The sequence below is a fragment of the Thunnus thynnus genome, chromosome 5, assembly GCF_963924715.1.
Source record: "Thunnus thynnus chromosome 5, fThuThy2.1, whole genome shotgun sequence".
NCBI lineage: Eukaryota > Metazoa > Chordata > Actinopteri > Scombriformes > Scombridae > Thunnus > Thunnus thynnus.
Genome location: NC_089521.1, coordinates 18,135,501 through 18,152,233, shown reverse-complemented (window position 1 = coordinate 18,152,233; position 16,733 = coordinate 18,135,501). Strand labels below are relative to the sequence as shown.

The 16,733-nt window shown below is 37.1% G+C and overlaps 1 protein-coding gene across 1 annotated transcript; it reads right to left on the bottom strand.

Annotated features, from left to right (window-relative positions):
- Positions 1-8,115: 8,115 nt before the first annotated feature.
- Positions 8,116-10,085, bottom strand: si:dkeyp-59c12.1 (Ras-related and estrogen-regulated growth inhibitor-like protein). The gene is made up of 4 exons (XM_067591112.1): positions 9,966-10,085; positions 9,825-9,878; positions 9,663-9,739; positions 8,116-9,211 (listed from the first exon to the last, which is right to left on the bottom strand). The coding sequence occupies exons 1-4, from the start codon at positions 10,012-10,014 to the stop codon at positions 8,786-8,788; spliced, it is 606 nt and encodes a 201-aa protein (XP_067447213.1). The 5' UTR covers positions 10,015-10,085; the 3' UTR covers positions 8,116-8,785.
- Positions 10,086-16,733: the final 6,648 nt, after the last annotated feature.

The following is a 16,733-nucleotide window of genomic DNA, read 5'->3' as shown; positions in this document are numbered from 1 at the left end:
AGTCTAATGTAGAGAAGTGTGTGAAGTGTTTTGCAAAAAGTGTGAGGCTGAGAGTGTGCTTACAGTTGTGCAGATCTGGCTGAGGTTTTGTAATTGTAATTTGTAAATTGTAATTTCAGTGTGTAAGCAATCATAAATAACTGTAATGAACCTGGTCACACATCCATTGTGTCAGTAGTCAGCTTCACCTCAGCTCAAATTACTGGTAATAAAGTAAAGTAATAATGTAAATTAATTGTAAATAGTATTGCTTTACTATCTGCTCCACATACAACACAGTGAAATTCCTCATTAAATTGATAAAGACACCATGTGTAGTAACCTAAAATAATACTTCATTACACCTGCTATTAATTACAATAACCGTTAAAGCATTTTCATTCAAGTCTCAGAGCTGACTGCAGTTGCACCTCATGATGAATGATTAATCCCTCATTCCTCCTGACACAGAGGTGACTGCTGCTCCCTAAATCTGTTAGACCTTCTGCTGCTTTTGACATTGTTGATTGCATTATGATCATTCGCTTAGAAAATTGGTTTTGGCCCGCTGACACTGCTCTGCATCTGATTAAATCTGCTGAGATATTCAATGGTGAAGGGCGGTACTTCATTTACACCCGGCGCAGCGTAAACATGGCGTTCCCCTAGGGCCTCTGTTTGGTCACATTTCAATTCGAGTGGGACACATCAATGACTTAGAGGTTAGACGGTGCTTGGCTTGAATTACAACTTGTTTTTCTCTGCATAGAGTTTTGCATATTCTTCTCTACTCTATCATTGTGTGGGCTTCCTCCAGCTGCTTTAGTTTCCTCCCACAACCCACAAACTGGCACCTTATCAACTGAAGTCTCTGAATTGTCCCCAGGTGTGAAAATGAGTCTGTCTATGCGATAGCATTGTAATAGCCGGTAATCTGTCGAAGGTGTTTCCTTGCCTTTGGCACAAAACAGAAAATACTCATTACTGTGCAGATGCAACTAATTTAGCTGAAACAGCCTATAGGATTGTTTGTCAGAAAGCTTGATGTACAAAACATCCTTCAAATGAACGCACATGAAGAATTTATCAACAAAAGCTTACCCTTCACTCACCACTACTAACTACAACTACACACTCATCTTGCTATTATTGCAGCCGTATATAATATCTGACCCACCACTGGATGTCTTGCTGTGTGACCCTGGATGCAGTTCTCAGAGAAATTCCTTGGAAATGCAATCAGTAGCATTCTTCACATTCAGTACACATTCCCTGCAACTCCCCTTTTCGCAGTATAATTCAGAGGATGAATATCAGACAAAAGGGGCTGTTACACAACAGTGGACCCTTGCGGTAAGGTCAGCGTGGCGGGCAACCAGAGCTGTTAAGACGTATATGCATACTGAGAGGACACGTTACACACATGCTGTGTGAAGTATGTTGTGTGTGAAGTGGATATTTTATAAGACAGGTTGAGTCAAGAGCTTGATAAAGGGTAAACTTACAAGATAAAGATCTTGCAAGTTGCTGATAGTTCTGAGGTCAGAGGCAAAGAATCAACGCATTAAGTTTCAGATTCAATTGAACAGTTAAAAAGAGACAAAACTGATTATTTACATTGATAATGAATTGCAGATTGATCTTGTGCTCAGTATCTTTACCAATTCAGATAAAATGTTCAGTTTTTAACATGATATGAAGAGATTTCATTTTCTCAGATAAAAGCTGAGCTTACAATAATCAGAGAAATATATTTAAATGTGCACAAAATGTGAATAGGAGTTAAGATAAGGCTAATATATATTTAAAATGTATTACTGGGCAAAATTGTCAACTGCTAATGATCACATCATCAGAAAAATACATTTGATGTTTGTCTCTTTAATATGTAATTATTTTTTAAAGGCCCTTATAAAAGCCTTATGTGTCATATGGTCCTTCATGTTCACTGTATTTTCTACCAGTGTTAGAACAGTTTGTGTTGCGTTCACCAGAGTAAAACGACATTTGATTCAACATCTGATGATAGTGGCTGTTTGCTTATGTTGCCAGATCACTGTCAGTTTAATCTGATCAAACTTCTCCCACACAATCCTGATGAAGCAGATCAGATTTCAGAGTGAAATATTAACTTAGGATGTTTATAGAGCTTCAATGTTTAGTTAATTAATTGATAAGTTGATAGACAGAAAGTTAATCTACTATTAGCAACTATTTTGATAATCAAATAGTTTGTCATTTGTCATTTCTTAAAAATAAATATGCTAAAAACGTACTGGTTTCAGCCTCTCAAATGTGTTTATTTAATGCTGTTCTTTCTCATACATGATGGTAAACTAAAAATCTTTGGGTTTTGGACTGTTGTTCAGACAAAATAAGACATTTAAAGATGTAACCATTGACTCTGGGAAATTATAACAAATATTTGCACTATTCTCTGATATTTTATAGACAAAAAAAAAAAGATTGATCAAGAAAACTATCAGCAGATTAATCAATAATGAAAATAATCATTAGTTGCAGCCATAGATGTTTATTCCAAACTTCAACCTTGATTAGTGTCAATATAATCATGAATATTGATTGAATGGATACAGACATACTTCAGTTTTCTGGGGCTTTAAAGTTTCAGCAATGTTTTTGTCATCAGTTATTTAAGATGATGTTTACTGTTGAACAGGTGTTATGGGCTAAATCTCATTAATATGAGTTTCAGTGATGAGTCAGATTTTTTTTGAATGAACACATTTTTGTGATGCTTCATTGAAAACTAAAATATAATGTAGTAATAAATACCTTTAAGAAAAAAACAATCGATTGAAACAAGCCTTCAATCAGTCAATTCAGATAAATTTTCCTTTTAAGAAATGTGGCTGATTGAAGAATTAAAGTAACAGTGTCAGTAATGTCGTCTCTTATGTGACTACACGCGGTGGCAGTTACGGGGGGGGGGGGGGGGGGGCACCCAGTCAACTTCCCATCACCCATTATGGAGTGATGAGTCAGTCATCCTCATGTCTGATTTAATCTGCCGGCTCACGTGCGAAAATCTGTCTCACTTTCCCTCCACGTGAACCCCTCATGCGGGGGAAACGTTTTCCCAACCCAATCTCCAATTTTATATTAGATCAAAGCATTATCAGCTCTGCCCTCAAGTCATGACTACCCTGCTCTGAGTGCAGTCTCAGGTTGTTAAAGGCTCAAATGAGCAAATTAGCTCTTGACCCGCAGGATCATATTGCTTATGATGCATTTAGATGCTAAACCCAAAATACAAATAGCTTATTTTACCATTTAATAATCCTTCATGGGAATAATAATGTAAATTCTAATCCCACTAAATCATCATATTAGTTGGAAAACTCTTTTATTAAGCTCACATTGTGCACTAGATGAACGCTAAAAGCAACATGCAAAGCCGCCCTTCGTAACAGTTTGAAATCAGGCAGGTGGAAAAACTACACATGTAAGAAAAATGTGGCACGAGTATGCAAAAGGAATTTCTGTTCAACAGGTTTTTTGGCTCCCATGTACTGTAGGTATTATGCAAAAGCACTGCTAGATCCCTGAGGCATGAAAAAGCTCCAGTGAGATAAGCCATTAAATCCTAATGTGAAAAAGTACCAAGTGATACTGAACTTTGAACTTTCACTACTTTCACTGCTGGCGGGTGAATCGTGGTTACTGTGTGCACACACCAGGACATTATTGGAAAGCTGCTGAGCTGTGGAGCGCTGCAGGGGGTCCTTAATTCTTTGCAGGGGAGCTTTGGAAAGGCAAAAGGGCATACGTTAAGGGATAGCTGGCATTTTTGAACAGTTAACACATTTCCAATTAAACCTGTTTGACGAAAAGGTTCATTGAGCACCGTAGTTTGTTTTGTTTTGTTTTGTTTTTTTTACAGTCCACACATTCCAGACCCCCCGTGTAAATCCTTTATTAGGAAATTGAAAAGTCATTGTCAAGTTGAAAAAGCCTTTAATGCCACAAGGTAAGAGTCCAGGTGTGAGCCTGGCTCAGTTGAAATAGGGGGTATTGAGTTCTTGCTGTTTGTTATATGACAAAATACTGAGCTTTTTTTTCCTACAACAGTGAGTGGAAACTAAAAGTGTAGTAACTCTGTGAGGCTGCTTTTATGCACAGCTGTGAGCTAAATGCTAACATCACCTCACAATGACAATGTTAACATGCTGATGTTGAGCTCATATAATGTTCACAGTGTATACCACCTTACTTTAACCTGCATGCTAATATTTGCTTATTAGCATTATTAGAATGTGTGGACCATATTTCATGGCAATCTATCCGATTGTTGTTCAGACATTTCCTTCAAAACCACAAATGTGAACCTTATGGTGGTGCTAGAGGAAAAGTCAAAGCATGCATCGTCTTTGAACCGTGGAGATGCAGGCGGTTGCACTAGATGAAAAGTCACTAAGGTCATTACAATTCATTAGCAGTCTGGACCAAAGTAGTGGACTGACCCCGATCCCCAGAGCCACGCTGCTCAAAATGATTATGCCATAGAAAATGTACTATTTCTGTAAAACCAGCAGGTAACATTGGCAGTAATGACAAAACATAGTAACAAACCAAGCTAAAGTGCAGTAACTGATCAGTCTGTAAACTTCAGTCTCTAAAACCTGCAGTGAGAGAGCTATGTCAAAAATAGCCATGGGTTGTCAAAGCTAAAGCTAAATTTAAATGTCTACTTGTAAATTCAGTTTGTCATTCCACATAAATAAGATGGGAGCTAAATCAAATTATCAAATAAAGTCCTGCTAAAAGGTAACTAGCTTGGCTTAACAGTGCAGCATAACCACTGCATCAGCTTCTGACTCCAGTGGAATTTGCACTATTTTGAGTTGTCAGGCTACCTTTAAATCATATCATATCATATTCAATTTATTACATTGTTGATTAATTTATTAAATCTGTATCTAGATGTATATTAATAGTACAATTGATAGATAAACACACATAACGAAACAGAGAGATTTAAACATTTAAACCCTGTGAACTATCAATAATCAAAATACAGTTTATTTTAGCCTCAACATTCAGTGTGTCATGACTGTTTGATTGCTGTTTTATTGGAAAATTAAAAAGGACAGATGGACTGGAGTGTCATACTGAAAATGTCCAGTCTTAGTTAATCAGTACAGAGATAAATCTGCACTCTAAAATAAGAAATTTTAGCTCATATTTAGTTCATATTTGTTATGTATGTTCAACACTATCATACAGAATAGTTTATGTGTCCTCTGTTTTATTTCTTTGTTTACCAGGTTTCTGAACTTGCTGACCTCCTAACCCATATATCCTGCATAAACTGCTTACCCAGTAATGAAATAAGACCTGCTTGTATTTAATAAGGTAACAGAAAATTACATTGTGTTACTGCATTGATCAGTTATGTCTCTTGAAAACGTGCAGCCAGGCAGGCAGAAAACAGCAACTCAGTGGATGTCTGAAAAGTGACCTAAAGCTACTGCTGCATTCGCCTTTCATGTATCACTGCAGACGTTTTTCCTGAAATGTGGATGTGTTGGACTGTAATGTCTATTTCTGTTGCTAGGAATTAATTTTCATATGTTTTTATTTACATTCAGATGTCTCTCAAGTCAAGTCGGTCACTCAATCAGAGAATCCAAACATTTTCATGCCATTTATATTCCCTGTGGAAAAAACACATGGAGATTGGTTGCACAGTTTACTTTCATGTAGGTTTAGTGTCTTTGAAGCCACAGTAGAGACATCCTGTATACCTACAGGCAGAGCTGACACATAAATCCCTTAAACAAAATAACCAGCTGCCTTTTGATGATGCCGTCATAGATGCTCTGCCCAGTAACTTAAGAAAACATTTCCAGACTGTGTTAAAACAAATCAAGTAGTTAAATAAACTATCAATGAAGACTGCTGATGATGTCATGAATATATCTGGATTTGTTTTAAGGCCTTGAATATTGTCTGAGGAACCTGTAGCAGTATTTTTTTTCTACTTTTCCGTGTGTGCTGTACTTCCCTGTCTACATACCTCACTCCTCTACAGGGTGAGCTGTGTGAGTTTCACTCAGAGCAGTCAGACAGGGTCCAGTGGTTTTAGTTACTATTTGACTAATTTGAGCAATAGTGCCATACACACAGATACCAGCATGTCGTCTAAGTGAGTGATTCAAGGTACCTCGTCCAAAGCAGCAGGCAGGTCACAAGTGTTTAAAAATCAGCTCAGTAACAGTGACATATAGAAGGATGTCCTCAAAACTTGACCCACAGCTCGAGTTTAAGGAAGAAGAAACTAAAACAGTAGAGTTCAGTCCACTGATCTGGACAGTCTCTAATCTCTGACCCAATAAAGCATCCTCAGTCTGTGTTATAAAATAATAGGTTGTTTGCAATTTTAATGTGCTGATGAAAAATCTGCTGCAACTACACTTTTATTTGCTTTTGCAGGGACAGATACTGTACACAATTACAGGATGCCACTATCATAGCATTTATAGCCTACTATGGTTATGTAAAATAAAGATACTCCAGTAGAGCCCCTGATTAAAAATATAGGCCTGGAAATGTGCATGAATGTCCCTTCAAGTGTCATTTAAAAAAAGCATTTTGTACAGTGTGCTGAGTGTCACAAAAGTATCTTTGTGGCCGAAAATTCTTGCCAAGTGTCATAAAACTGTGTTTAATTTCAAGGGTTGTAAATTAAGATGCTAATTAACATGCTAATGTGATACTGTAATTACATTATAATTATTCCAAATGAATGTTCCTCATTCAATGACATGAAAAGTGAAAATTATGCCCTTCTTCTGTGGAAATGTAGCCAAATTCTTTTAATCTCAAAATGAGAGATCTGGTTTGCAGATGCTTGTCTGACGTACACATTTAGTTTTTTCTGTTGTATCATTGCGGCAGCACAATGACACATCGTTTCAGCTCCAGTGAAGCTGAAGATAGTTCTTGCAGGTGAAACATCTTTGTCAGGCTGCTGTTTGGTCGGGGTGCTGTTGTGAGGTGACCCCGAGGGGTCAGAGACTGTGACAAGGACCTGCAGGGGCCAGACTGTCCCAGTCTTACCTTGTTAACCTGTGACTTGTTCCTGTCAGATTCCTCATTCACAAGAACAGAAAAGGCGGACCTGGCACCAGCTTACCTGCCACTTGGCCTCCCACGCTGCAGCCTTAATGGCCACAATTGACATCTTCCTGACGCTTAGCGACAAAGGGTGAAGGGAAGAAAAAAAAAAGACATTTCTCCCCCTTAATGTTGGGGGTCAGACCAAGTTTAGTGGAGCAGGCCAGAGACAAATTAGAGGATTTTTTTCAAGGGAAATGGTCTCCTAGTTGCAGAGTGGAATTCACAGACCCTCCCTGAAAAAGAGGACGTTTTAGCATTGTTAAATATCTAAGGAGACTGGGAGAGAGGTGAGAGTATTTGCATTTGAGCATGTGGATGTTTTATAGCCAACATCTTCTGTGTATACATTTATGGTGGATATATTTCACTTCTTTGAGCTTATTTTGTCTCTATTTGCAAACTCTTCAGGACAGACACAGTCCACAGAATGCAGGTCCACTGATGCTACTTGTCCAGCTTCATAAAATATGTTTTAAGATATTATAATATCTCACTGCATTAAGCCTTTACTGAACATTGAACATTGAACATCTGAACATTGCAGTGTAAGATTAGTATGTGATAAATGTGTGAAATCAAGTAAAACATTAGACATGAAGCTACATAAGAGTACAACAAACTTCTTGGCTAATTGCAACGATCCAAAAACATGTTTTGTGACTTTTGCTGTGTTAATGTGAACACTGATGTGCTTAAGATTCATGAGAGAAAGTTTTAGACAGCAGCATGATAATTCGTAATTAATGATTAACGATCTGAAGCTCTGTCTTTCGCATGACTCCCTATGAAGAAGTCAGGAGCCAGAATCACATCAAACATTTTACCTTTACTATCAACACAACTGAAAAGCATTGATTTGTGCACATTTTATACTTTATTTCAATCCCTATCAACACTAAAACAAGGTTTAGACAAAAACAGTACATGACACATAATCAATGGACATAAACATAAAGAACATAAATATAGAAAGCAACAAGTTTGCTCTCTGACTTTACAGTGTTTAGACTTTAATAAATACAAATAGGTATGTTTTACTTTCAAAGCATTTCTTCTCTTTTCTCTTTAATTCAGTAAAATCAATCACAGGTTAATCAGAATTAATGGCAGCAGGACTGAACTGGATAATGTTAAGGTAACATTTCCCCACAATTCAAAAATGTAACTTGTGGTTTAAAGAGTTTTTTTCTCAGTCTTGACACTTTATTATCTTTGGTGTATGCATCATACATAAAGGCACATTTTATTTGTGCATAGCATGTTTTCCGATCTGAGGCCATAGCTGGTAAAACATAGGATGCAGCTCAAATATACTGCATACATAAGAGTATTTTACATGTCAAGTTTCTGTATACTGACTATTTTTTGTATTTTCATCACAGTTAGCTTGCTTGAAGTGCAGCTAACATCACAACACATCTGTAACCTCTCTCACATTGTTTTGTCTCTGTGTTTTCTGCGGCTTAATGGCTTTCAATCTTCTCTGAAGTCTTTTCCACACTTTTTACTGAAAAGCGGCTCCAATCTGTGCAGTGTCAGTGCCTCTGCAGAGGTAGCAACGTCATTTCTTCGGCACCACAACATGTGACACTATTTCACTGACTTCAGTGGAATACACATCTCTTATGCAGATTCAAAGATAAATCCTTCCTCTTTTGTCTTTCTAAAAGGAGTCTGTCCGTCTTCTGGCAAACACTGCAGACATGCTTTTCACTATCCCCTTGAACCTCAGTGGCTTTTTTGTGGTCACCTTGGCGTCCTTCATCCTGTCCACCAGCCCATGAAACACCATGAGCACGCTGTGGTAGTTCTCAGCTGCTGACACCTCGTAGAAGTGGCAGTCTGTATTGAGAGCCAGGAGCCGGCCCTCCTCGCTCAGCACTGTCCGTCTGTGGTGCAGGTCCCTCTTGTTACCCACAATCACTATGGGCGCTTTGTCTGCGTTCAGGAAGTCTCTGGTGGACTTGATTGTCTGAATAAGCTTGCTGACGGTGTTGAAACTGGCCCTGTCACAGATGCTGTAGACAAGAATGTAGCCGTCGGCCCACTGCACCTTCTTCTCAAAGTGTGACGTCTCCACAGATGAATCCTGCGAAATCAAACATTTAAGTTAATCTTCAGCAACAGCCAGTAACTCAAGTACCCATTTTATGCTACTTTATACTTCTACTACACTACATTTATGTAACAGATGTGGTTATTAGGTACTTTGCAAAACTGTGATTATCTTCTTAAATATGATACATTACTATAGATCAAATTAAACAGCAGCTTTATCCAGACCTGCTGCTTTAAGCAACAGTAATTTAAAAGTATATTAAACAGGCTACATAATAATGTAACAGTATGACAGGGACCATTCTGCATATTTCTACTGTTGATACCTTTAGTACGTTGTGCTGTTACAACATCTTAAACTTTGCTTTTATAAAATTTTGAGTGCAGAATTTGTAACAGAGTATTTTTCAACATGTCAGCAGGATAAAACTGCGTGATCAAGTCACTGATAGTAACTGTCAGATAGTTATTCATGTCCTTACCTCAGAACAAGGTGAATCCCAAATATTAAGAGTGATTTCTCTCCCATCTAAAATAAAACTGTGGCTGTAGATGGACTCTGCAAGGCAAAAAGTAATGAAAGTTAGATGAAGTTATAAAAGACTGCATTAAATCAAAGTTAATGAGACAAACTGCACACTTACCAATGTCTCCATACTCTCCAATGAATCTCCGAGTTAAGAGTCGAACTGTCAGTGCTGGAAAAAAAAAGACCAATCTTTAACACACAGTGTGAAACAGAAACTTAAATATATAACTGAATGTCTACTTTATAGAGTTTTTACCTGATTTTCCAACACTCTCTGTCCCCATTACGACAATGTTGGCATCCATTTTCAGTGAAACAGCTGTGCCGAGCCACTGAGCTCCATGTGAGGTGGAGGAGGCTGCTGCTCTGCTGCTGCTGCTGGCTGAGAGGGGGCTATTATAGGACAGACACGGGGGTGGGGTTAACAAATCATCCACAGCAACAACAACAACAACAGCAGCAGCAATAACTTAATGATGTCTCCCTCACGTGTTCTGGCACATGCATCTGTCTGTCTGTGGCAGCTAATTGAATAGCATAGAAATAGAAAAAACAAACCTCCCCCAAAACTAAATGTTTTTAATGTCATATGACATCGCCCTAACATGATATTCAAAATTCAAATTATTATAAATGGCTAACTATCTCAGATGAATTATACTCCATAAAGGGACCCAAATATATTTGTTTTCTCACTCTGTTGTATAATTATTGCTGTTATTTTTTCAAACTAACATTATCATCTAGATAATATGTGCTTTGTGATTCTTGATCACTAACTTAACATTTTATTAAATTTATAATAATATACTTTGGACACAAAAGTGTGTCCAAACTCTTGAGTGGTACTGTCTGTTTTGTAACATATGTTTTATGTGCTGTGTTGTTGTTGTTATCTTGGCCAGGACACTCTCCCTTAAAATCATGTAAAGGCTAAATAAGTCATTTCTCCACAATATATAAATTGCAGGTTTAGTTTATAGCCATAAGCAACAAGTTTGTCTTATGGGTGGAAAAATGAAAATGTGCCTGTTTTACATGTACTTGCAGTTGTAAAACAACATCACAAATCATTAATTACATATTATAGTGGTTGTCAGTGCATTAAAAGACCTGTCAGTCAATTTGGACATGTGGTGTGTTTTAAAGGGGTACTTCACCCATTTTACACATGAAGATCAGTTCACTCATCATGGATAATACTACACAAGCTTTATAAAGAAATATGTCATCAGGGATGATGTCAGCTATTTCTTAACAGAAAGCCTGCTTTGCAAAGTGCATTATAGGAATTGTAGGATTCAGTGTTTTTGGAGCTTGACCTTTTGTCAGAATGCCTTTAAGGCATTTCAGTCTTTCAAGCATCACAACTTCATGGAAGTGCATTACTAGGTCTGTGGATTGCCCCTTTAAACTGGTGTTGAGGATACTTCTTTAGTTCACATCCAGATCTCAGATTTATTTTTTAAAACTGACCACGTGTTTTAAAAAAACTAAACTAGTATTGCACATAGTCTTTTCTATCAACATCATATCCATGTCTCAAACAGTGAGTGAAGCATTTTCTACTTACTGCTGTGATTTTAATATCAGCCACAAGGGGGGAGTAGATTTCAGTAAATGTCTCTCACACAGATTACTTTGTTTTGCTTCCTGGAGCCAGAAAAGACAGACGAGACAGCCTGGACACTGATTGGCTGAATAAAAACCATCTGTCAAATAATTGGCTGTTTGTAGAGCCAGACTTTAACACCCGCCTCCCCATTTGTGTGTGTGCGTAATTTGTCTCTATCTTATCCAGCTTTACTTACTCCTCAGTGGGCTACAATTTCCTGCTTTAATCTGATTTTTCTCACCAACCTTGTTTCTTGTTTGCATGTAAACGTGCTGTAGTGCTAAAAAAAGGTTAATAACACTGTGAATAAATCACAGGAGAAGATCCAGTCATTTCACCAGGTGTGGTTTTAAAATACACTTTGATTAAAACATGTTTCTTTAAATGCATTTTTTATTTCCTGTGTTTGTTAAAGCCTTGTTGTAGTGAGATAAACTCCTCAGTGACTGCTCCACTTTTTTAAGCTGCAACAGTGAAACCAGATCACAGAACCCCCTCATATCATCTCTGATATCACTTTCTCTCTTATCTCATGTAAATAAGATTATTTTGAGGCTAGAAGCTCCAAGAAGATGGGTATTCAAATGTATTGGCTGTTTCCATCGTACATATGATGGATATCGCTGGTATAAATATTGCACATAATATATTACATTTTAGGCAGCTGCCACTTATGTTTCTTCTTTAAATTTCATCCTCCGAGGTTTTGTTTGAGAACAATGCAAACATCACAATGTTTAACGCGTCACAGGATAAATGTGTTCATTACTTATTTAACATGTATATATGTTAGAAATGCAGTAATTGTGGCCTTTATGCTTGTTTACTGGTGCATTAACTGCAAATTCACATGGAAAAATTGAGTTTACTATATAAAACTGAAACCAATGTAATGGAAAAAGTGCTTAATATGGTCTTTAAATGCCTCTATTTATCATTATGAGAGGCGTTGCATTGACTCATTAAAACCAAGAGATGAATAAGACCATAATATATGGAACTACATTTATGAGATGTTTGCACATATAGGTTATATTATAAACAAATGCATCATAATTAACATCCTGTGTTCATGCCGTTTCAACTGTATCCATACATAACCCCAAAATTAAAACCACATTAATTATTGCCCACTCACACGTTGGAGTGTGAATGTTTCTCAGCAAGTCATGACTCTTTATAATAATTAGAATAAACCAGTTCAAATTCAGATTTTCCCAGGCTTTCACAGTCCATGACCTTTATCATCATGACACCTCTGTGTGAAATTCATCACCCATATCAGGGGCACATTAAGTTTCCTGGCCAGAGAAGGTGCCACATTCATGAAAACTCAGATCATACACATGTAGAGTTATATGACAGTGGTGAGAAATATTTTCTCTGTTCTGAGGCAAAAAATTAAGAAGGAAATAATACCGTAACAAATTAATATGACACCAAAATAGGGAAATTAATTATATCCATATTTGATCATTTAGGTTCTCTGACAGTGCCTCCAGAAGAAGACACCTCACATAATTTCACTCAAACTGCAAATCCTTTGTGTCCCAACTGTAACATGACTGATAAAGTCAAATTAGGCTCTTAATTGTATGATAGTGAATATCTGTCAGTCTGAGAGTCATAACTGATGTAAATTCATTGATTCGTGTCGGAATAGATGTGTAACAGCACAACTCAGCATTGACTCAGCATTGTAAATGACTTTATTTATAGCTGTGAAGCTTTATTAGTTTTAACGCTGATCTTGTCTGTTAACCTCAGTCAACATAGTCAATGCCAAAGAGAGAAAATTATGTTAAATATAACTCTTCTCCATCCAGTAACAGAACATATGACTGTAGCTTTGAATCAATGGTTGTATAAGGTTGCTCACACTTTGTTCATTGGTCTGTATGTTATGGCTCAGCAAACTGAATTTTATTTACATCACGCTGTCAAACTGAAAGTCTTGTGTGATCGTTTCCAGCATGTGATGTATAATTGTATCACAGTGAACAGTGCAGCACTAAAGACAGTTGGAACTGTGGGGAAAAAATGGGAATTTTGAAGATTAAAGGAAGCAAGACATCTTCAGAAAGAAAATGTCCAGAGTTCAAGTGTGATGAAAGTGCTCTTTGGTAGGGAACACAAAAGTTTAAAAAAGGCACTCTTCTAGCAAAAAAGTATAGAAGCTGTCATTCAGATGGCTATTTCATGATGAAATTCTTAAAAACATAGACAATACTTTGTGCGTGTCAAAATAGAGCTGGGATACAACCCACACCTAGCAGGGTACAAACAGCCTTCTTCAGGCTGTTTGTACCCTCAGCGCATAGTTTCACCTTCTGTAGATACAAGATGATTGCAAACACCTGTACAGAAAGCCAAATGAACTCACAGGTAAAAAAAAAAAAAAAGCAAAGTATGACCACTAGATGGCTCTACAAAGTGTATAGAAGGACAACAAGGATAATAAGAAAAAAATAATGGGAACAAAATAAGAGAAAATGGATGAACAGACAACAAGACAAAAAACAATAACAATATATACCCATCTATAGCAGCATCATCATCTACATGCATCAGAACAAAGGACTGAAATGAATTTCTTCATGTAGTCCAGGATAAACTGTAGCCTGCATTTGATATATATATATATATAAAAGTTTCTGCAATAATAATTTCAGTCGATCAACACCTTGAATGTTCTTTTTGATGATTTCTAGGCTGTCAACCATAAGACTGTCTGGATTACTGTTATGTACATTATAAAAGTGTTTAGTCATAGAGTAATCCAACATTTCTGATAGTATACTTATGCCTATATTGTTATTGTTTTTTGTCTTGTTGTCTCTCTTCCTTTTTTGAACCAAGACATCTATTTCCCTAAACTACCAAACCTTTCATGTTTCATAATGCATTTACATCCTTCAGGGTTTTTTTTTTTAAAAGAGACATATATTTGGGGGGTTTACTCGCTTCAAAAGCACCAGGTAACACTGCATGTATTTGGGTTAATACCAAACATATTTATCAGTACATTAAAATCAAAATTTTCCAGAAGAAATTAGAGGAATAAAGACACGAAGCTCTTCAACACTAAGTGGTACAGTGGTGATATTCCCTCTACAAGGTCTTTTCATCCAAAGCTGTTTCACAGGAAGCTGCTTCCACTGTGTGTACTTATGCAAATAAATCTTCTTACGGACTTAACTTACACTCACTTTATGTGTGTGATAATTCCACTTTTCCCTGTTTCAGGGGTGCGATAAGGAAATAAACTGAAAACTATCCTCTCGATAAAAGACATTGGATGGCAGGCCTTATTTAAATTTATGCTTGATTTGCAATTCCATTTGAAATGTGCCACTTTAAATAGAGAGGGATAAAACTGAACCAAGTGAAACAGTAGCACGATGCTCAGCTTGTCAGAGATGTGTACACATTAAATTTAAATTCATGTCCAGCTCATTTTAAAACTATTATGCAACATAAGTGTTGGGTTAAAGGATGTTGGAGAAAAAGACTTATCCACATTCCACACGTTCAAAGTCCACAATGCTCCAGACTGTGTTTTATACCCTGTGAAATATTTTTCACCTCTCTGAGAAGACGAGGAAGAACTGTAGTCCTCTTTATACACTTTAATGCACATCAAGGTTTCCTATGTACAGTATAGTGATTTAACTGGAATATGGCTGTATGTATTTACTCTTTGCAACAGACATGCACATGTTTCTTGTCTTCACAAACAGATTCCTTTGCAGCTAATAGATGATTTTCTCCCACTGATCCCTGTTCATAGACACTAGTGCACATAGACACAATGTAAAACTAGTTAAGGCACCAGTATACTCCAGTATACTGCAACTGACAATCCAATGTTCACACCCACTTCACGTCATGATTGACCAGCTGTGTGGAGGTGAGAAAGTAAGCACGGCTTACTCTCTTTTTGTCGTTTATTATACAACAAATTCTGGCTCTTTTCATGTGCACAGCTGAATGCAACACTATGGATGCCTTCCAGGAGAGACAGTCTGAAAATGTGCACCAGGGCACAAAATTAGCACCAGCCACCAGCCAAATGCTGGTAAAATATGCAAGTGGCTGGTAGATTTGCTTTACTCACCAACCAAAAAAACAATGGTCATCTATTGAGTGGTTAGTCAAATTTGAACATTCACTAGACATTTGGCTGGTGGACAAAAAAGTTAATTTTGCACCCTGAAGTGCACTCTTATCTCCAAGAAGAAAGTTAAACAATATCACATCTCCCCTCTCTCTATGACGACTGGCTTTTCACATCGTTTTCAATCTGCTACAATCATTTTGGTTGAATGTGGTCGGGCAAAAAACATTGAACAAATTAGTTCTTTGCCAGCATAACCCGACCATTAATGCTCATAGTGATCTATGATCAATCATATTAAAGCAGTGATTTTTTTTCTTTTTCTTTTTTTTTTTTTTTTTTGCTGCTTCGGGGAAGAAGAACAAGCTGTAAACACAACATTGACTTATTATCACCTTTTAAAATTATATAGTTATATAGTTGCCTATATACACATTCAGCAGGCACAGAGCGGCATTAGCATTAATTTGGAGTCGTATTTCTGTTCACCTGATGAATGTTTTATATTCACTTGCTCTGTTTTGGTCTCAACCAACTGCTGGACAGGTAGCGTACAGTTGGTTTATGAGAGTTTTTTGTGCTTAAAACTGCTGCAGGCAAATATGATGTTGATAAGTGAGAGTGAACAAAAACAGATATGCTGCAGACCATAAAACAAAACAAAAAAAATTATGATGTTGAGTTGAGTGATAATTATCTGCCAGTTTATCACTGGTTTTACATTATACACAGTCACTGAATCCATTGATAATAAAATAAATACTGATTAGTGTTGCTTTAAAGATGTGTACCTTTAGAACAGCAATACTAGACTGAAAGAACATTTTAGCCTGCATTTTGTAAAACAGTGAGATTTTAAAAGAGAGTATTCATGTCACCAAAAGATGCAGGGCAGAAATCTGTACTTGGACATCCGCAGACAAGGACAGATTAAGCATTTCACTCGGAAGCAAAAAGATCATTTCTTCATGCCTGCTGATATCAGTTGCTTGCAGCTGATAAAACCGAAGGCATCCATCATCAGCGGCCACTTATCCACCAAAGCTCTCATTAGACAGCTGTGATACAGGACTGGAGAGGAGGGAAGAGCAGGCCATTAGCATGTCATTTCCTAGACAGGAAGGAAGCTTTCAGACTAGCACCGTCAGAATTACAGGATGAGGAAAACAGATCAGGGCACACCACCTTTTATATAAAGAGACTGAAATAATTCCTCCTCTGCCCTTGCCAGCATGATTGAGGAAGAGAGAGGCTTGTACACACAATTTATTAAGTTATTAATAAGTTATTAA

What these genes read in the sequence shown, in the direction of transcription:
- si:dkeyp-59c12.1 (XM_067591112.1), bottom strand. Translation starts at nt 10,014, where the DNA reads ATGGATGCCAACATTGTCGTAATGGGGACAGAGAGTGTTGGAAAATCA. An exon ending in AGAGAGTGTTGGAAAATCAG is followed by an intron (nt 9,879 to 9,965) that starts GTAAAAACTCTA and finishes TTTTTTTTCCAG; the next exon opens with CACTGACAGTTCGACTCTTA. An exon ending in GGGATTCACCTTGTTCTGAG is followed by an intron (nt 9,212 to 9,662) that starts GTAAGGACATGA and finishes TTGATTTCGCAG; the next exon opens with GATTCATCTGTGGAGACGTC.